Below are 21,328 nucleotides of genomic sequence, written 5' to 3'. Positions count from 1 at the left end.
GAAAAAAAAAAGAACTCCCAGGAGACATGGGAGCTGTTTCGAAGTGGTTCTTGGTGGGGGTGTGGCTGGCTGAATGACTGTGAGTAGATTCATTAGAGAAAACCAGTTGCCTTTGCCTGCTTTCTCACAGCAGGTACTAGTACAGTGAACCAGACCTCTCCTGCAGGTGTCTTCACAGATAAAATCTGGCAGCAAAAAGCCCTTTTGGGTGAAGATTTGGGGAAGACAGGTAAGGATTGACTAGCTTGTGCATTATTTGTTCACTCCTCCCCCTCCAGACTCAGGACTGGTGGGTTGCACTGTCGGCCCTAGACTCTAGGAAGTGCCTTAGAAAATTGCCCTTTCTCCCATGGTGTCTGAGAGGGAGCTCTGATCTGAAGGGTTACTTGGTAGATAACAAACTGAAATAATTTACAGTGGTTTTTGTAGTGATGGGACTATCCACTAGGGGTTTCTAGTGTAAGGGTTTCTCTTCCTTCCTCTCTTTGAACCCCCAACATAGCCCAGAGGGCTGGCCCTCAGTCTTTCCCCAGAGCATACTATCACTCAGAAGAACCCGTACTACTAGGTAAGTGAGTTCATAGGCCAAAGTAAAGTGGTTAAGAGGTGCCACTGGTTCAAAAGAAAACTCCCATTACATAAGACCATTAGGCTCTAAAATTAAGCCCATAAACATTAAAAGAAATAAAGGGAAGACTAGCAATGTGATACAAGAATAAGAAATAATAACCCAAGTAGAAACATAAAAACCATAGGATTTAAAATAACATAAATGGAATAAAAAAAAAGAATGAATACAGCTGAAGAATAAATTAGGGAGTTGGAAAATTGACTCCCAGAAAGAAGCAAAACAAAACAACAAAAAAGGAAGAAGAAGAAAAAAGCAAACATGGATACAGATTTAAGTCAGATGAAGGACAGAAGTTGATGGGCCAACATTCAAGTAACAAAAGGGGTCCAGGATAAGAAAAAAATTGAAGATTGAAAGGGCCATAAAGTATCAAAGAAGAGGAAAGTACCCACGTCTAGACACATACTGAAATTTAAGAGTATTACAGATAATGAGAAAAATCTAAAAAGTTTTCTCATAATTTTTTTTTCTTGTATAAAGAACAAGAATCAGATTGACCTCAGGCTTTTCAAGAACAAAACTCGCTGTAAGAAAAACTTCTTAAGTATTGGACCTATAGTTTTACATCTATTTAAGTTATTCAAACGTGAGAGCCTTAATAAAAACATTAAGTTTTACCATTCAGAAGTCCACATTGTAAACATTTTTGGAGAAAATAGCAAAAAAGAAGCCCAGGAGATAGTACAAGAGCTAAGCAGTAAGAGTCGTTAGATACCTTGGTGAAGTGTGACTAGGACAAGAAAGAAAAAAAAGGCAGTATATACAAGTATTCACTTTGTGGGACTTCATGGAACTACTACTTTTCTCAGTGCCATATTTTGATTTTTAAAGTTCAACATTTTTAAACTTTTATACCTTCCTAACTTTGGAGTAAGTTTTGATATTCAGCAGACAAACTCTATCACTTTCTTTCCTCACCATTGTAATAGATATATTTGGCTCCTCACATTTCTACATATGTGTTAGAATCAGTTTATCAAGTTCCATAGAAGCTATGAATCAATTAATTTGGGAAGAACTGACATCTTTACAATGTTGAATTTTCTAATCCCTGAGCATGGTATATCCCATTTATTGAAATTAATTTATTTAAATAATGATGTGTGTGTATGTGTATGTCTTGCATATTTTTCATTAGAGTTTTCTTAGTGTTTGCTAGTATCTGATCCTATAGTAAATGATTTCATTTTCTTTTGGTATACAGAAATATACTTGACTAGAGACTTGCTAAACTATCATATGTGTTCAAAATTTGTAGATTCTTTTGAATTTTCTGTACGAAATCAGTTTTATTTTTTCCTTTATAATCTTTTAAATTTTTATTTATTTTATTTTTTATTTTTTTAAAGATTTTATTTATTTATTTGACAGACAGAGATCACAAGTAGGCAGAGAGGCAGGCAGAGAGAGAGGAGGAAGCAGGCTCCCTGCTGAGCAGAGAGCCCGATGTGGGACTCGATCCCAGGATCCTGAGATCATGACCTGAGCCGAAGGCAGCGGCTTAACCCACTGAGCCACCCAGGCGCCCCACCTTTATAATATTTAAACCTTTTTTTTATTCTACATTTTTTTTTTAAAGATTTGTATTTATTTATTTGACAGACAGAGATCACAAGTAGGCAAAGAGGCAGGCAGAGAGGGGGTGAGAAGCAGGCTCCCTGCTGTGCAGAGAGCCTGATAAGCGGGTGATCCCAGAACCCTGGGATCATGACCTGAGCCGAAGGCAAAGGCTTTAACCCATTGAACCCAGGCTCTTTTACATATTTTTGGCTAAGAACTCTAATACAGTTATATTTAGAATTGATAATAGTGAATGAACGTTCTTGTCTTATTCCTGATCTCATAGTGTAAAAGTATAATTTATCAATATGAGGCTTCCTGTGAATTGAAAAAAAAAGGATACTCTACAGATTAAGCCATTCCTAAAAGATTCTTTTTTTTTAAAGATTCTTTTTTTAAAAAATCATGAATCGATGTTTATTTCTATTAAAATGTTACTTTATTTTGTAAATGTTAATTGTGTTTTTAAGTATTAAACAGACCTTGTAATCTCAGAAGAAGCCTAACTTTAATGTGATATATTAGATCCTCTTTATATAATATTAGATTTGATTTGCTAATGTTTTGTTTAGGATTTTCTGCTTCGGTGGACGGAGTGAGATCTAAAATTTTTCTTTCTTAATGTCATGTTTTGGTATTCAGATTATTATGCTGGCTTCATAAAATGCATTGCAGAGTGTTCTTTTTCTGTTTGTCTGCGAGGTATATGATGATATTGTGAAACTCATGGGCATAAGCCCATTTGCTGGACCTATTTTGCTGTGAAATGAGTTTCTTGAACAGAAAATGTGTGGAATGCAATAATGGTGAACAGGTATTCCGGAATGCGATTCTAAGAATATGAGTGTCACCTCCTTCATGAACAGTCAGTCTGATGTAATACACCTGCTACTGAGTAGTTGGCTAGTCCATATTTGGACTCAGCTTTGACTTGGTGGTTGAGAGGTTAAGCCTTATACAGTGGAGGTACCCAAAACAGCTTTGGTGATAAGTCTATGTTGCTGAGCTCATACAAAGCTTGCTTTCTTGCCATATGGCCATTTTTACACGAAAGTAAGCACTGGGTTTGTCAGGGAAAGAGACTTGTTTCCAGAATGTATTCTCTTGTCCATCTCATCGTTGAGATTCTCTTCTACAAGTAGATACCTTTTGTGAGTATTCACATGGGACACTCTGTATAATGTTAGAAGTTCATTCACATTGCTGCTTCCCTAGATTTTGTCATATATCCTATTATGTTCTCTTGAAGTCTTTAACCATCCAGTCAAGCCTTTTACCACTGTCCTTGAATGGATTCTAGTTTTGGCCCTCTCTCTCTAAGTGAAGGAGACAACTGTATATATTGTTAAAATTCTATGCCCCATCCCATCCCCATCCTTGGGGAAATTTTCCCATTTTCATCCTGTCCTGATTGGACTTGTAATATTATAGCAGTCACCTTCTGGCTTGTGCTAGCATGTACTGTAGAAACACCTGGAAACCGGGCCCAAATCTTTTTCTCCTCAGTTAACTGGTTATAAGCAGCTGTACCTGAGGCCAGAGGTGTGGATCGAGTGAGGAGAAGCAGTATTACATACTGCGTACAGTATTTCATATTAAAGGAGTCTGAGCTACCTGCTTATGGAGCTTTTATCTCCCAGATCTGCTTCAGCCTGCTTATTTCTATAACATTTCCTCTTAGTGATGAATGCTGCTTTTTGTGCCTAACTTTGTGGTTGGATGGGTCAGATAAAATCTGGTTAATTTTAGGCGATTTGGGTAACCTGGTTACTCGATTACCCATGGTTAGGCATTCTGGCTCTAGCAGAGCATAGCTTTGCTATAAAACACTGGAGGTATGCCCTCGGATTCTCTTATTGAGGCTCAACAGAGAATTCATGCAACATATTTATTAGCTGTAGTCTCTTTAAGTATCATCCGATTTGCTGGGATCTTGCACTGTTTTTGTACTACAGCTTGAACTCGCTGCAGAGCCTTTTCTGTGTTCCCTAGTGAAAACTGACAGCCTTACAGGTTAATCATTCAGGGGGCCAGCATAGCACATCAAATGGCCTCTGGAATTCATAAGGGCTTATCAAACATGGGTTTTGTTTTTCGGTTGAGTGCGAAGGATAGCAACATATCTTTTCACTTTGCAAGGGATAGACCTCCAGAAGCCACTGAGGTGGCAGGCCCCTTCATTTTGATGGGGGTTTATATCCTATGCTGTGGCTTGCATGTCTTATTATGAAAGCATCTACCATACTTGCTACCTGTTTATCAGATCCATAAGCATGTTGTAGCCCAGTATGATGTTCTGGGATGTCAGGACTGTCTAGACCATGTGGTCTAGATGATGACGGAAGACAGGAAAATTGATGTAGGTAGCCTTCATACAAGATGGTGACAAGTGTATTGTCTATGATCCATTTTTGAGTTAATTTTTGTGAAGGCTGTAAGGTCTATGTCTAGATTCAGGAAGGCAAAGGAAGGGTTAGGAAAGAGGCATCTACATAAACATTTGGTGTCAGTGTTCTATTTCTCAGTTTGGTGTGGGTACATGGATGTTCACTTTATTGTTAAAAATAAATTTTTTTTTAAAGATTTTATTTATTTATTTATTTGACAGAGAGAAATCACAAGTAGATGGAGAGGCAGACAGAGAGAGACAGAGGGAAGCAGGCTCCCTGCTGAGCAGAGAGCCCGATGCGGGACTCGATCCCAGCACCCTGAGATCATGACCTGAGCCGAAGGCAGCGGCTTAAACCACTGAGCCACCCAGGCGCCCTGTTAAAAATAAATTTTTAAAAAGAGCCATGCATGGTAGAACAATGACAGTGTTCCATGATCTGAGGATTAGGATTGATTTGATTCAGTGCACTTGAGGTATATTTTAAAAATATATATTGAGGGGCCTAAGTCCTGACATTGTGAGAGGAGCTGGTGATAAAAAGATGAATCATTCTTCCTCTGAAGGATCAGCTTCCTGGGAAGACAGATACCCAACTAACTGTGAGAAGTGGTATACTAGTGTGACAAGCAACAAGTTGGGGCAACATAAAGGAAGTGCTGTATGATATGGTCCTTGAAGGATGCCAAGGCAGAGAAGAGTTGAGGAAGGCATGCGTTCAGCTTCTTGTGGGTAAATTACTTCTGAATTTAATTGAATTTTTTGGGTAGATAATACATTTGTTTTGTTTAAAAATCAAGAAGATATCAAATGTATCCCTCTGAGTCTTGCTCCTGTCTTTTTCTTTGTCCACCCTATTAGGGAAATCTCATATTAATTTCTTGTGTATATTTTCACTACTACTGTATACATTTTCATTTCGTATTTTTTCCCTTTTCTTACAAAAAGATAACACACCTTTTAGAATTATGCACCTTGCTATTTTCATTTCATAATAGATGATGGAGAATGTCCCATATCTGTACATTTTCTTTTTCTTTTGTATAGCTGGAACTATACCAATGTGTGCTTTTGTATAGCTGGAAATACACCATTGTGTGAATTTATCATAGTTATTTAACCAGTTCCCTGTTGATGGACATGCTGGTGTTTCCTGTCTTCTGCAGATGCAGACAATACTGTAATGAATCACTTCATACACATCATTTCATACATGTGCAAGCATACCTGTAAATTCTTAAGGTTACATAGTTAAGAACCAAAGTAGTTAATTAAATTAGGTTCATGAGCACACATCCTGGGAGAGACACCTGGCTGAAGGTGAGAGGAAAGCACTCTGTTTATTAAGCAGTGGTGTCTCCTAAATATGAGATGGTTATCTCTGCATCTCATACATTCATTAATCTGAGGTTGGCATTGTCATTGAACTTTATCCTTCCTTCCCTCCTCCCCTCCTCCCCTCCTTCCTTCCTTCCTTCCTTCCTTTTTTTGTCATAGACAGTTTTTACAAGTGGAAGGTGGGATCTAATTTCATGCTCCTTAGAACGACCTTTTAAAAAGCACTGAGAGGGCACCTTGGTGGCTCAGTTGGATGAGCGACTGCCTTCGGCTCAGGTCATGATCCTGGAGTCCTGGGATCGGGTCCCACATCGAGCTCCCTGCTTGGTGGGGAGTCTGCTTCTCCCTCTGACCCTCCCCCTTCTCATAGTCTCTCTCTCTCAAATAAATAAATAAAATCTTAAAAAAAAAAAGCACCGAGAAACTAAATGGTAAATGGTAATAGAATTTGAAGGTGAGTATTATTCAAAACTTTAAAATCCTTACTGGCAAGATTTAAAGAGATCATTTATGAAATGACTCTTCCCAAAAATGCCCTGATAATTAAAGTCAGATGTATTTTTTTTTTTAACTCACATAGGATTAAAATACAAAAGATGTTTGAAGCATCTTCATTTATCAAATTTGTTTCTTCATTGAAGCAAAGTGTATGTGGTAAAAAAGTATAAAATTCTTTAGAAAGGAAAAACATAGGGCACTTGGGTGGCTTAGTGGATTAAAGCCTCTGCCTTTGGCTCAGGTCATGATCCCAGGGTCTTGGGATCCAGCCCCGCATTAGGCTCTCTGCTCAGCAGGGAACCTGCTTCCCCCCTCTCTGCCTGCCTCTGTGCCTACTTGTGATCTCTCTCTCTGTCAAATAAATAAGTAAAATCTTTTAGAAAAGAAAAGGAAAAACATAATGGGTCACGCGTTAAACTTTAGCCTGGAATTGCTACTTTTTAAATGTTTTTCCTGGAGCGTCTGTGGCTTAGTCAGTTAAGCCTCTGACTCCGTTTTCACTCAAATCGTGATCTCCGGGTGGTCAGATCTAGCCCTGTGTTGGTTTCTGCGCTGAGTGTGGAGCTGCTAAAGATTCTCTCCCTCTCCCTCTGCTCCTCCTCCATCCTCTCTTGTGCATGTGCTCTGCCGCTCCCTCTCTCAAAAACAAATAAATAAATATGTAAGTAATAAAATCCAAAGATTTCTTTAAAAAAGAATAAATGTTTTCCTGCTGAAATTCACCATCTTTGGATTTTCTTTTCCTTATGCAAGTAGAGGGATTACTTTTATTTTATTTTCTAATTTTTTAATTTTTTTAAGATTTTATTTATTCATTTGACAGAGATCACAAGTAGGTAGAGAGGCAGGCAGAGAGAGAGGAGGAAGCAGGCTCCCTGCTGAGCAGAGAGCCCGATATGAGGCTCAATCCCAGGACCCTGGGATCACAACCTGAGCAGAAGGCAGAGGCTTTAATCCACTGAGTCACCCAGGCACCCCGAGGGATTATTTTTAAAACAAGACTTCAAAATGAACTCTTCAGGCAAGTCTTTGGACTGCGGGGAGTAGGGATGTGCAGTAGGTAAGTCTTGGCCCTCAATCCTGACTGGCTTCAGCCAGAGTGCCTCTTTTTACCATTTTCCAAAGTGGAATTCCTAACAGCAGTTGACTTTAGATTCTGCTTTTACAGTGTTTTGAAAGTCACTCATCTTGACCTTTTATTTTGCGGTTCTGTTTTTCTGTAACTGGTGTCATTATTTTTTTGGCATGGTAATTAATACCTTTTGTCTGAAGAATGCCAAATTCTTTGCTAGGAACCTGATAGGTTAACCCAGTTCCTATCATTTCTCACCCTTTTTTTTTTTTTTAAAGACTTTATTTATTTGACAGATCACAAGTAGGCAGAGAGGCAGGCAGAGAGAGAGGGGAAGCAGGCTTCTCGCTGAACACAGAGCCTGACGTGGGGCTCAATCCCAGGACCCTGAGATCATGACCTGAGCCAAAGGCGGAGGCTTAACCCACTGAGCCACCCAGGCACCCCTCATTTCTCACATTTTTTTCCTGGCAGTCTCTTTCTTTCTCATGGTAAGTCCTTCTGAATCTCATTAGCAGAAAAGGGACATGTTGCAAATGAACTTTCCTCTTCTGCTGCCGCTTTCCTATATTACCTATATTACTTATACTTTCTCTCCACTGGTGCTATGCCAGCTTTCCCAGTCCCAATGTTTTACAGCTGCTTGCAGAAAACCAACAACCCCTCCTACTAGGATATGTCGCCACCTGTGATTGAGGTGACAAGGTAAGTATTGGTACCGTTGACTGGTACAGAGGCAGTAACTCACTCCATGTGCATTTTCCTCTATCGTGAGACATTTGTTCTCTGTAAACTGTTTACTTCTGTTTCTCAGAGTGTGTCTTGGGCCTGTCAGGGACTTCATAGATTCAACATAATTTGGTGAGAGAAAGTAGGAACTTTGAAAAAACAAAAACAGCTTGTTCTCTCTGGGAGTGGTTGTCATCCTTTTGTGTGCTAATTCCTGCTGAGCCTAAGGGCTGGTTGGGGATGAGGCAGTGGGTAGAGCTCCTCCTCCCCAGCACTGGACAGGGCGGTATTAGTCCTCCTCAGGACCTTTCCAGTTGTCACTGTGATATTATGGGGGAGATGCCCACTTTGTGCCTCTGCCTTAAAGATACTCACCTGCTTGCTAAAAGTCTTCAAGAATGAAGTGATCGGGGCGCCTGGGTGGCTCAGTGGGTTAAAGCCTCTGCCTTCGGCACAGGTCATGATCCCAGGGTCCTGGGATCAAGCCTCGCATTGGGCTCTCTGCTCAGCAAGGAGCCCGCTTCCTCCTCTCTCTGCCTGCCTCTGCTTACTTGTGATCTCTGTCTGTCAAATAAATACATAAAATCTTTAAAAAAAAAAAAAAAAGAATGAAGTGATCAGATTGATTCATCTGCAGGAGATTTTTTTTTTTTTTAAAACAAATTGACATGGTTGTGTTTATTTTTGCTTCATTGCCTAGTTTAAACATTATTTTCTTGAGTTAGGTAATATATTTGCTGTTGAGAGGATTCAGTGTACAAGATTCATCCCACCTCTTTCCCAGTCACTTGGTTACCTTCCCTTGAGGTGACTAATGTTAGGAGTTTCTTGTGTACCCTTCTGAATTATTCTATGCATAATGTATGATTTTTTTAATGTTTGACAAGATTCTTTAAAGTTATTACATTCATTACTCTTCACGTGAATTTTAGAATTACATGTCAAGGGCTTTCTAGGACAGTGTGCCCAATACCATATAAATACACATATTAATACATCATATGTTTTTGCTTCTAGTTAATTCTGATAATTTATACTTGAGGCTAGTGTGACAGATAGTGCAAATTTAACCTCAGCTGTTTAGCTTTTATTATCCTTTCTTTAAATCTAAATATGTGGGGATGGCTGGGTGGCTCAGTGGGTTAAAGCCTCTGCCTTCAGCTCAGGTCATGATCCCAGGATTCTGGGATCGAGTCCCACATGGGGCTCTCTGCTCAGTGGGGAGTCTGCTTCTCCCTCTGCCTCTGCCTCTGCCTGCCGCTGCCTGCTTGTGCTCGCTCCCTCTCTCTCTCTCTGACATATAAATAAATAAATAATAAAAATAAAATCTTAAATAAAACCCCAAAACTAAATATGTGAAAACAGAATAGTTAGATGATACTTAGAAACTAACAGTAATTTTATGTAGTTTCAAAAAAATTTTAAGATTGATTTATTTGAGAGAGAGAACATGGAGGAGAGGGAGAGGGATAGGAAGCAGATTTCCAGCAGACTTCCCGCTGAGCGTGGAGACTGACTCAGGGCTCAAGTCTATGACCCTGAGATCATGATCTGAGCTGAGATCAAGAGTTCAATGCTCAACCGAGGCACCTAGGTACCCCAAGTGTCAGACTCTTGATCTCAGCTCAAGTCTTGATCTCAGAGTTATGAGTTTAAGCCCCACGTTGGGCTCCATGCTGGGCTCCTACTTAAAAAAAAATGTGCATTAGGAGCCCTGATTTGAAGTTATCATTGGGTTCCAGTGATACCTTTGCTGTCACCCCCTCTGAGATGGCTGTAATACTGCTCGAGATGTGACTAATGTAGATGTTACAAGACTGGGAGTTAAGAGACCTAGTCTCTGTCTGCACTGGGCAAGTCATTTGACCTTTCTGGAATTCAGATACTTTCTCCACAAAAATCTGACATAGATTTCTAAGGCTTTCAGATTACCTACTGAAAGTTTCCGAGCTGCCTATTTCAGCCTAATAGAGTATTGCTAGAACAATTAATTTACAGACATGTGCAGCCCCTCTCAGTCTATTGATCTCTTTTTGAGATGTTTCTACTTTTAACCTAACATGATTTGCAAGAACACTTTGGGTTTGTCACTCCATTGTTACTTGTTCACATTTGATGAGGCAAGATTCACCCCAGGCAGCTGTCAAATAAAATTGGACATGACCCATTGATCTGTGACATGGATTCCCAGAGCAGTCAGTTGGAAGAAGTGTACCCAAAACTCAAATCACTGTAATCCTCCACAAATAAAAAAGGAAAATTCTCATTTATTTCACTTTTCATTTCTAAATATGATATACAAGGAGATGCTCAGTCATGGTTATCAGTTAGAAAAAAATACTACAAGAGAATTGCAAAGCCGCAAAGGATATTTTGACCTCCAGGGAGAAAGTAGGTTAGACTCTATTGATCAGAATTACTGTGCTCATTCTGGATTTTGCCCCAGAATCAGAGCTGATCAGAGCCTTTATATCTGCAACCAGCAGCAATTATTCTCTAATTAGCCACTCATGGTCCAACTTTAAGGTTCTTTGAGCCTGATTGTTAACTATTTTTTTGACCACCCATAAGGTAAGTCATAAATTTGTGGACTTTCTTGTTTATGAGAAATAGAGGAAATCCCTATGGGTATAGAAAGATAAGATCTGAAATAAAATTCAGGAAAGGAGTCCCAGTTTTTACATGGGAGTTGCTAAGTTAGTATTTGATAATAGAATTCAAGAATATTTCTAGGACTGTAGTCGTTATTGGTAAAAAGCAGTTACTTTTAAGAAACATAGGAATATTTAAGGATTTTGCTTTTGCATGCCAATATGCATGATTGTAGTTCTGTTTTTCATGTTGGCCTAGTTTTCCTTTACTTCCTATTTAAAGGTAGTAATTAACAGGTTTTAAATCGATAGTGGCAATAAGAAGCATTAAATGGTTTAGGACTTCCAAATAGAGAATAAGTTAATGAAATGAGTAAGCTTTCTCATTGCAGGGTTTTTATATAAAATAGGTGGTCTAGATTTTTTTGTAAGTGCTAAAGGAATTATTATTTTTAAAGATTTTATTCATTTGAGAGAGCAAGTAGAGCAAGTAAGAGAGGGCAGAAGGTCAGAAGGAGAATCATACTCCCTGTGGAGCTGGGAGCCTGATGTGGGATACCATCCCAGGACTCCAAGATTATGACCTGAACTAAAGACAGTCACTTAACCGACTGAGCCACCCAGGTGCCCTAAAGAAATTATTATTATTTTTTTAAGAATTTATTTATTTATTTGACAGACAGAGATCACAAGTAGGCAGAGAGGCAGGCAGAGAGAGAGAGAGGAGGAGGAAGCAGGCTCTCTGCTCTGCAGAGCAGGGAGCCCGATGCGGGACTCGATCCCAGGACCCTGAGATCATGACCTGAGCTGCAGGCAGAGGCTTTAACCCACTGAGCCACCCCGGTGCCCAAGAAATTATTTTTTTAATAAAGAATAATGTCCAGAAATTTTTTTTTTTTAAAGATTTATTTATTTATTTATTTGACAGAGAGAGATCACAAGTAGGCAGAGAGGCAGGCAGAGAGAGAGAGAGAGAGGAGGAAGCAGGCTCCCTGCTGAGCAGAGAGCCCGATGCGGGACTCGATCCCAGGACCCAGAGATCATGACCTGAGCCGAAGGCAGCAGCTTAACCCACTGAGCCACCCAGGCGCCCCAGAAATTTTTAAAGGAATAAGAAAGACCTAAACTCTTTGAGAAGGTAAAACTTAATAAATTATTGCCTCAGTTAATGAAGAATAAGTCCAAAATTTTAATATCTGTTTTTTTACTTGCAAGTACTATATGTGACTACATTCCTGATTTTTGAATTTCAAGCAATTTTCAAGTACATAGACTAAAATATAAAAATCTCTAATACCCCTCCCAAATTCTGAGATACCTACTATTAAAATTTTATTTTAAAAAATTATGTATGAATATGTATGCATATACAAGTAAGACAATTTTTTTAAAAGAACATTTTTGGGGGGCACCTGAATGGCTCAGTGGGTTAAAGCCTCTGCCTCTGGCTCAGGTCATGATCTCAGAGTCTTGGGATCTAGCCCCGCATCAGGCTCTCTGCTTGGCAGGGAGCCTGCTTCCTCCTCTCTCTCTGCCTGCTTGTCTGCCTACTTGTGATCTCTGTCTGTCAAATAAATGAAATCTTCTATAGAAAAACATTTTTTCTATATAAAAAACATTTTTAAAAAATTTTATTACTTGGGAGACAGTAAAAGTGAGAGAGATCAGAGATGGAGAGGCAGAGGGAGAAGCGGACTCCCTGGCTGAGCAGAGAGCCTGATGCAGGGCTCAATTCCAGGACCCTGAGATCATGACCGGAGCCGAAGGCAGAGGCTTAACCAACTGAGTCATCCAGGTACCCCTACAAGTTAAAATTTACATAAATATTTACTTTAGGTAAAAATCTCTCATGCCTGCTTTGAAGAGTATTCTTTTTCCCTTTCCTTTTTTGCCTCTCTTTGCCCCTCTATGTTCATAACCTCCTATAGACATCCAGTAACCTATATTAACTTCCTGGGTGTTTGCCCTGTATTTTTTTTCTCTGTGCTCATATAGTTACATGTGTATACCTCATATACATATGCATGCATATATATTTACATTTATAGCATTTTATTTTATTCTGATATAAAATCGTACATTGAATCTATGGATCAATTAATTTTTTTTAAAGATTTTATTTATTTATTTGACAGACAGGAATCACAAGCAGGCAGAGAGGCAGAGAGAGAGAGAGAGGGAAAGCAGGCTCCCCGCTGAGCAGAGAGCCTGATGTGGGGCTCGATCCGAGGACCCTGAGACCATGACCTGAGCCGAAGGCAGAGGCTTTAACCCACTGAGCTACCCAGGCGCCCCTGTATCAATTAATATGGGGGAGAATTGACATCTTTACAAATACTGTTTTCCAATTCCTGAGAGTGATATATCCCATAATTAATTTATATAAATAGAGGAGTTTGTGTATGTGTATTTGGCATTATGTCTCTCCTTGAAACTCTGTCCTTTGGTTTTAGTGACACTGTACTCATGGTCCCCCTCCTCCACTTTGGTCATTTCTCGTTTTTATTTGTAAACTTATTTTCCTATACTGGTTCTCAGTGTTCTGTCATTGGCTCACTTTGTCTTGTCCCTAAGTGACTTCTGTCTATTCAGTGATTATTCACAAATGTTTAAATGTTTATCTCTAGTTTGTACCTTTCATTGTTGTTCTTATTCTCTAGACCCAAATACCTTCTGGACATTTCCACTTTTGCCATTCAACTTTGTTGGATAAATCTAAAACCTTTTTAATTACAATTTTTGGCACTGATGTCCTTAAAAAAATCTTGCTGTACTTCAAAGTTATAAAATGTTATATTTTATTCTAATACTTTTGTAGTTGACTTTTTTACATTTAATACTTTATTCCACCTGGGATTTATTTTATGTCTGGAGAGATAACTAGAGAAAATGTAATGATTCTATGTTTTTTTCTCTTGTTTTTTTTTTTTTTTAAGGTTTATTTATTCGTTTGAGAGAGAGAGAGTGAGGAAGGGGTTGAGGGAGAGGGAGAGAAAGAGAATCTCCAGCACATTCCTGGCTGAGCACAGAGCCTGACATGGGGCTTGATCCCACAACCCTACAGCCCTAGATCATGACTTTAGCAGAAGCCAGGAGTCAGACTCTCAACTGACTGAGCTACTCAGGCTCCCCTCTCTTGTTTTTATGAGTTGATATTCATCTATTCTTTTTCACTAAATGTCCATTTTATAGGTTAGTGAGAGTACTTTTGACTAAGTATTGTGAGGGCTGGACGAAGTATATCTTGTTCATTGTTGGATTCCCTGGCATTTAGGACAATGCCTAGGTGATAGTAAGATTTAGTCAACATTATTTAATGAATGAATTATGGAAGGGGAAAATACTTTCATTACTGGTTTTAACTTAGTAATGCTTTCCTGTTTTTTTCTCTATATATCTTTAATATCAGGAAATCTGCATCTTAGAAGTCTTTAACCAATCAAACATTTTAATCTCATCAAACTTTGCAAAACATTCTTTTTCTCTTCAGGGTAAACCAAATAACTTATTCATGTCAGCTATGCTTTGATTCTTTCCTAGATCACAAGCTTACTAGAGAAGCAGTTTATATTCACTTTTCTTCTAAGTTAACAAAGCTTTTATGAAAACATGCTGTTGCAGATGTGGCTTTGTGGATATAATCACATGTCTGTTACTGTTTCTGTGTCTGCTTAATTTTTACTGCTACGCTGTGCCTGTTCCAGAGGGTTTATTTGGCTGATTTGTTTTCTTTACTTGCAATGGGAGTTATGTATAATACATAATGAGGATCTACTTGGTTTTTTTGTTGATGATTATCTCAGCGATAAGGTCAAGGAACTGAATTAAAATGGAATGACAATTCATCCCACCATTATTTAATGATACCTTCTGTGTGCAAAGAACAAAATGCTGTGGAATATGTCTCTGTCTGCAAAGAGTGTATCTTTCCACAAAGAGGTACAGAAAACACAACCATCACAAAACTCCTGTTAGGCACAATGTCAAATGAGTGGTATAAACAATAGTGTGGGTATTCAATAAGGGGAAAAATCACTCTGACTTGAGATGGCTAGGGAAAACTTCCTGGGGAAGGTGAGACTTAGTTAAGACCATATAGGATGTCTGGTTAATGTGCATCTGATGTGGTAGAAAAATGAACACAATTTGTGATGGAATGCATTGTACAAATGTGAGGGCTATTGCATACAGTGGAATGATAGTCCACCTCATGTGGGAGAGGAGAGGGTAAGCAGGAAATTGGATCAGATTGTGCACTGTCTTTGGTTTTTTGTTTCTTGTTTTTGTTTTCCAAAAACATATTCTTGGGAAGTATCCTATTTCATCATGCATGGGCCATAAATATTAGGGCTGGAATATCCTTCATAGCTTTGCTGACATGAATAAAGAACCTGGTTTATTGATGAGCCTGTGTCTTTGTATATTATGTCTATGAGTGCTATTAACTTCAGTGTTTTCTGTATGTTTCAGACATTAGTCTCATACCATGGGGGACTGGAATTTATTGGGTGGCATCTTAGAGGAAGTTCACTCCCATTCAACTATAGTGGGGAAAATCTGGCTGACCATTCTCTTCATTTTCCGAATGCTGGTACTTGGTGTGGCTGCTGAAGATGTCTGGGATGATGAACAGTCAGCCTTTGCCTGCAATACCCAGCAGCCCGGTTGCAAAAATATCTGTTATGATGATGCTTTCCCTATCTCTTTGATCAGGTTCTGGGTTTTACAGATCATTTTTGTGTCTTCTCCTTCTCTGGTGTATATGGGCCATGCACTTTATAGACTCAGGGCCTTTGAGAAGGAGAGGCAGAAGAAAAAGTCACACCTCCGAGTCCAGATGGAGAATCCAGAGCTTGAACTGGAGGAGCAACAAAGGATAGATAGAGAGCTGAAGAGGTTAGAGGAGCAGAAGAGAATCCATAAAGTTCCTCTGAAAGGATGTCTGCTGCGTACTTATGTCTTACACATCTTGACAAGATCTGTGATGGAAGTAGCATTCATGATAGGCCAGTATATTCTCTATGGGTTTCAAGTGCATCCCCTTTACAGATGCACTCAGCCCCCTTGCCCTAATGCAGTGGATTGCTTTGTATCCAGGCCCACAGAGAAGACAATTTTCATGCTCTTTATGCACAGCATTGCAGCCATATCTTTGTTCCTCAATGTACTGGAAATATTTCATCTTGGAATTAGGAAAATTATGAGGGCACTTTATGAGAAATCCAGCAATGAGGGCATTGAGAAGGAAAGTGGCATCCCATTCCATTTGAAAAAATATTCAGTGGCCCAGGAGTGTATAATTTGCTCTCCCTTGCCTAAAAGAATCTCTCTACTTCAAGCCAACAATCAACAGCAAGTCATTCGAGTCCATGTGCCGAAGTCTAAAACCATGTGGCAAAGCTCACAGCCCATGCAACTTGAAGTAGACCCTTGCTGTGTTAAAAAAGAGTGGGTTGAGAAGGATCAGCACAGTGGACAGCTCCATGTCCACAGCCCTTGTCCCTGGGATGATGGCGCTCAGATTCAGCACCCTAGACAGCAAACACGCCTTTCCTGTGTCCGTCAAAACGGCAACTCCCACTCCTGGCTAGGTACAGAGACAGATCCTAGATACGGCCCATCCTATGCAACAGGAGCCTGGGAGCAGTCCCAGGATCGACGAACCTCAGGAGAGCCTCTCACAGATTTGCACAGTTACTGTAGAGACAGCGATAGCAGTGTGAGAAAGAGTGGGATCTGGAGAGACAGATCTCACCCGGGCAGTCGCAAGGCCAGCTTTCTGTCCAGATTGCTGTCTGAAAAGGGACAGTTGCACAGTGACTCAGGAAGCTCCAGTTCTCGGAATAGCTCTTGCTTGGACCTTCTGCACCGGGAAAATAGCCCCTTGCCTCTGCCTTCAGCCACTGGGTATAGAACATCAATGGTAAGTAAAGACAGACAGCCTGACTGAACACAGAACTATTGCAAGAGGTTTTCCACCCTGACTACTTCTCAGCCTTCACTTTCCAGCTTCCTGGTGTGTATATATATGTGTGTTAAGAGAGGGAGAGGTGGCGAGGGAGGTTAATTTATGGAGTTAAATCCTGTCATTCAATACATTCAGTTAAATTCAATTCACGAAATGGATTTACTGAAAACCTACTTGATATCCTTCAGTCTTGTAAGTGCTGGGTTTATAAATGGATAAAATAGTGTCTCTGCCATCCAAAGGGCTCAGAGTCCGGGTAGGAAAGTTAGGTAAGCAGGCAAAAGTCATCAAGTGTAAGGTGCTATATTAGAAGGGGTGGGCAGGCAAAGAAAGGAGTGGTCAATTCTTTATGGATGGGTCAGGAAAAGCTTCATAGTGGAGGTTACTTTTGAATTGAGTCTTGAAAAGATGTGGTAAGTTTCTCAAGACCTCGGAGGACTGGGGTACATGAAAGAAGGCTATCCCAGTACAGGGAGCAGCACAAAGCCTGAGAGGTGTGACACAGCAGGGCTGTCTGGGGAGCTATGTGTGGCTGGGGCACTGGTAAGTAGGAAGGCTATGGAGAGGGAATGCTGGAGAAGGAGCCATGGAGGTCTTATGGGAAGGCAGTGGAGAATCCATAGAGGGTGTGCTGTGGAGAAGTGATGGGATCAGTGTTACATTTTAGAAAGCTCTGTCACAGTGTGGAAAATGGATCAGAAGAGGGGTCATTTGTAACCTTGAGTTGCCCTTGTCTCACTAAGGAAGGAGGATGTGCTCCATTGTTTTAATAGCTCTGGCATTTAAAAGTCATATACAAATATTTGGTGGTATATTTCACAAAGACCGAAATCAATATTGTATTGATTTTAATTCTGTTTTCTGAAAAGTCAGTGTGGAATAAACATTTCCTACTCATTGTTTACATACAATGGGTATTTACTGTGGATTCTTCTCAACTCTAGAAAAAAGAATGACACTTGCTTTATCCACTGCTCCTAACAGCTTTTTTCCATTAAAAAGAAACTCCTCCAAGTTTGGAGGGGGAACTTCCTAGTTGAGCTCACTTGTTTGAGCTCACACACTTGCTTTCTCCTCTTAATAATGATTAAATCTATGATGATTGAGTCTCTACCCCAGTTTCATATCTCCTGTGAGATTAGAGATATTTTGTTACTATACTAAAGCCATATCTTGAGGAAGAATCACCCTTCCTAGATTTTTTCCTATAATACTTCTTTCAAACTGATACTCATTTCTTGTCATGACCAGTCATCTAACCAGGAGACTATGTTTAGGATCAGACTGTGGCTACTTAGAAACCCACACCAAACTACAGCAGGTTTTTCGATGCTGGCTATGAGTTAGTTAGAGTCATCTGGGGGCTTTAATAAATCTTTGTGTCCAGGACCCATCCAATTCCAGTCAAACCAGAATCTCAGGGGGTGGGATGCACATCAGGATATTTAAGTAAATTCTATCCATAATGTGGGGCTCAAACTCGTAATCCCAAGATCAGGAGTCACATGCTGTGATTGACCCAGCTAGGTGCCCCTGGGATTAGTATTTTTTTTTTTTTTTAGATTTATTTATTAGAGAGAGAGAGACCAGGGTTGGGAGGAGCAGAGGGAGTGGAAGAGAATCTCCAGCAGGCTCTAGGCTGAGAGCAAGGAGCCTGATGTGCTACTTGATCCCACAACTCTGAGATGCTGAGATCCTGAGCTGAGCTGAAACTGAGTCACCGCTCAACTGACTGAGCCACTTAGGTGCCCCTGGGATTGGTACTTTTTTTTTTTTTTTTTTTAAGATTTTATTTATTTATCAGAGAGAGAGGGGGAGAGAGCGAGCACAGGCAGACAGAATGGCAGGCAGAGGCAGAGGGAGAAGCAGGCTCCCCTCCGAGCAAGGAGCCCAATGCGGGACTCGATCCCAGGACACTGGGATCATGACCTGAGCCGAAGGCAGCTGCTTAACCAACTGAGCCACCCAGGCGTCCCTGGGATTGGTACTTTTAAACTCCCCTGGTGATTACGATGTGCAGCCAGGGTGGAGATTCAGTATTTTAGAGTAACCTTGCCAGTGGTTACTGCTTTTACCAATATTTGTGAAGTCAGCAAGACAGTTTTAATAATTCTCCCTTTATTCTACCTCTGTCCATGTGAGAGGAGTCTTCGTATTGACAGGGAATTGAGGGAGGGACGGTAGTGTTTAGGTGAGGTATTTTTTTTTTTTTTAAAGAATTTATTTATTTATTTGATAGATCACAAGTAGGCAGAGAGGCAGGCAGAGAGAGGGCGGGGTGTAGGGGGGAAGTCGGCTCCCTGCTGAGCAGAAGAAATAGAAGAGAAGAAATAGATCACTTGTCCGAAGTCATACAGTTAGGATGTGGTGAAGCACAGTTCTTGGACGTAGCAGGGACATAAGTTAATGTTTATTGGTTGAGTGAATGAGCTGGAATTTTATTCCAAGCCCATCTGATTCAACCTGAGCTCTTTCTATACCTCATTACTGCTTCTAGCTTTCTCTGCACAAGGCAGCCTAAGTTTAGAAGATTTTTAGGATCAAGGATAGATTATTACAAAATGGAATATTCCACATTTGGATCCCTTTTCTCTTCCACATTACAAAATAACCCCAAATCTGGCTAAATGTAGAAGGAACAAAGATGGAGCTTTGGAAAAGGTTAACTGACAGTTTTAGACCTGGATTTTGGACAAAAACAATAACTGGAGGAGGATAAGTAGATGGCAGATGGGATTCATATCTTTCAGGGAATAAAACCTCTTCTGTGGTCATTCATCTCTGGGTCAACCTAGGGAGAATTGTCCTCAGCGGGTTTTGATTGGACCCCTGGTATTTGTGACATACACAGAGTCCCAGGTGGGTGGACAGGATTGACTTTTGCAAGCCCTTTGAGTCTATTTTGTTTTGTTTCTCTTGTTTTGTATTTCTTTCAGAACATGCTTCTAGAACTTTCATCTATTATGAAAAAATAATTCATGCGTGGGGACAGAAAAATGGACCGAGGAGCAGCCGGCATCTGTGGCAGAAAAGTTGCACTTTTGATAGCTTAAACTGTGAGAAGAACTGTGGGAACCATTCCCTCCACAGAGACACCCACTGGGCAATGGGTGTGTACAGGGTGGCCCCAGCTGGGCCCACCTGCACAGGAGATTCTCCTCTGATGGGGCTGGATGGACCTCTCACTGCCCCACCTGGCCTCACTACCAGTGCTGTGTCAGGCAGGAGGAGGCAGGGAGGAAGTGTGCACCAGGAGAGAAAATCTCGGGGTAAGAGCTGCTGCCACTCTGACGGGAGAAGGCTTGAGAAATGGCTATCCTTCCCCAACCTAGCAGCCTGGTGGGACTTAGTGCCCTGCTCGTTGCAGAGAGCACCCCTGCTCTGCGGTAGCACAGCAGCAGTTGGGACCATTGAACAGATAGGTGGATTGATCAATCGATTGATTGATCTCCTATTGGTTCCATCTCTCTGGAGGACCCCAATACACTGGGGAATGCCTGGGATGCTGTGGAAGGGGAGCCCAGCATTGGATGGGGCTGGGCTGTGCTTCTAGCCCAAATGGCTACTGAGTCTTCTCTGTCTCCATACTTTGCAGAGGTGGCAATGAGGTGTGGAGATATGAAGAGGCATGAGCTGTTCCACAGTGAGTTGGTAGAAGAGCCAGTGAAGACCAGGTGGATGAAAATGATGCTGGGGCCAAGTCCAAGTGGGTACCACCAAGGGGCACACCAGATTCCAGGTGCTTAAGATGCATCAGCTCTACCTTGTACAGCTGTGGAAGATTATTGTTGATCCCCACTTTATAGATCAGAGGAAGCTCAAAGAGACTGAGGAACATGCCCCACAGCTAAAGGTCGCGTGGCTGAAGTGTCTGCTCTACAGATGGATACAAACCCGGATCTCGCTGCTCCAAGGCTCGGGTTCCTGCCAGGAAGCGTTGAAGCTGTGCGCTCCCTGGCCGTGACAGTCCGCAGCCCCTGGGCAACAATTGATTTGCATAGCTGCCTGTCCAACTAGCCTATGGAAGCTATAAGGATAAGGGCCGTGCATTTTAAATCTTGGATGCCCAGCTCGCAGTACAGTGTTAGTTGAATGAATGTTTGTTTCTGTATGGATGCCAAAGACAATATATGACCTTTCAACTCTCCTATCTGTTCCTTACTCGCAGGTGTTCTGTCACGTCCTGTCAATAGGGCCATTTTGAGAGACTCTTTCAGAAGCCTGTATGGCAGCCTTTTTTCCCCTTTACTTTAAAATTCCTTTGTCCTCAGAAACCTTGACAGGGTCATCAACCATACAGCACAAAGAGAAGTTAAACAACATGTTAAAGGGTGAGTGTAAAACGTGATGCTTCCAGTATATACTGGCGTGCCTCTGACGGATTCCTTCTGTTGCTTCAGGGTGAGGATCGCTGCATCAGGGAGGCACTTGTCTTCAAGGGGGAAGAGTAAACCCCAGCCATGAAGAACCAGTAATGCCTCCTCCTGGCTGACTGAGCAGGCCAGCGGCAGGTGTATGTTGGGATCTGTAGGAGCCAGAGGTATGAGGATAG

At 40.9% G+C, this 21,328-nt stretch overlaps 1 protein-coding gene across 1 annotated transcript; it reads left to right on the top strand.

The window, feature by feature from the left end:
- Nucleotides 1-130: 130 nt before the first annotated feature.
- GJA10 (gap junction protein alpha 10) lies at nucleotides 131-20,923 on the top strand. The gene is made up of 4 exons (XM_013063744.2): nucleotides 131-229; nucleotides 15,279-16,731; nucleotides 19,713-20,045; nucleotides 20,372-20,923. The coding sequence occupies exons 2-3, from the start codon at nucleotides 15,295-15,297 to the stop codon at nucleotides 19,749-19,751; spliced, it is 1,476 nt and encodes a 491-aa protein (XP_012919198.1). The 5' UTR covers nucleotides 131-229; nucleotides 15,279-15,294; the 3' UTR covers nucleotides 19,752-20,045; nucleotides 20,372-20,923.
- Nucleotides 20,924-21,328: the final 405 nt, after the last annotated feature.

Source organism: Mustela putorius, unplaced genomic scaffold, assembly GCF_011764305.1.
Source record: "Mustela putorius furo isolate JIRA1106 unplaced genomic scaffold, ASM1176430v1.1 tig00000166_pilon_pilon_pilon, whole genome shotgun sequence".
Lineage (NCBI taxonomy): Eukaryota > Metazoa > Chordata > Mammalia > Carnivora > Mustelidae > Mustela > Mustela putorius.
This window is presented reverse-complemented; position numbering and strand designations above follow the sequence as displayed.

What these genes read in the sequence shown, in the direction of transcription:
- GJA10 (XM_013063744.2), top strand. Translation starts at nt 15,295, where the DNA reads ATGGGGGACTGGAATTTATTGGGTGGCATCTTAGAGGAAGTTCACTCC. An exon ending in CTGGGTATAGAACATCAATG is followed by an intron (nt 16,732 to 19,712) that starts GTAAGTAAAGAC and finishes TATTTCTTTCAG; the next exon opens with AACATGCTTCTAGAACTTTC.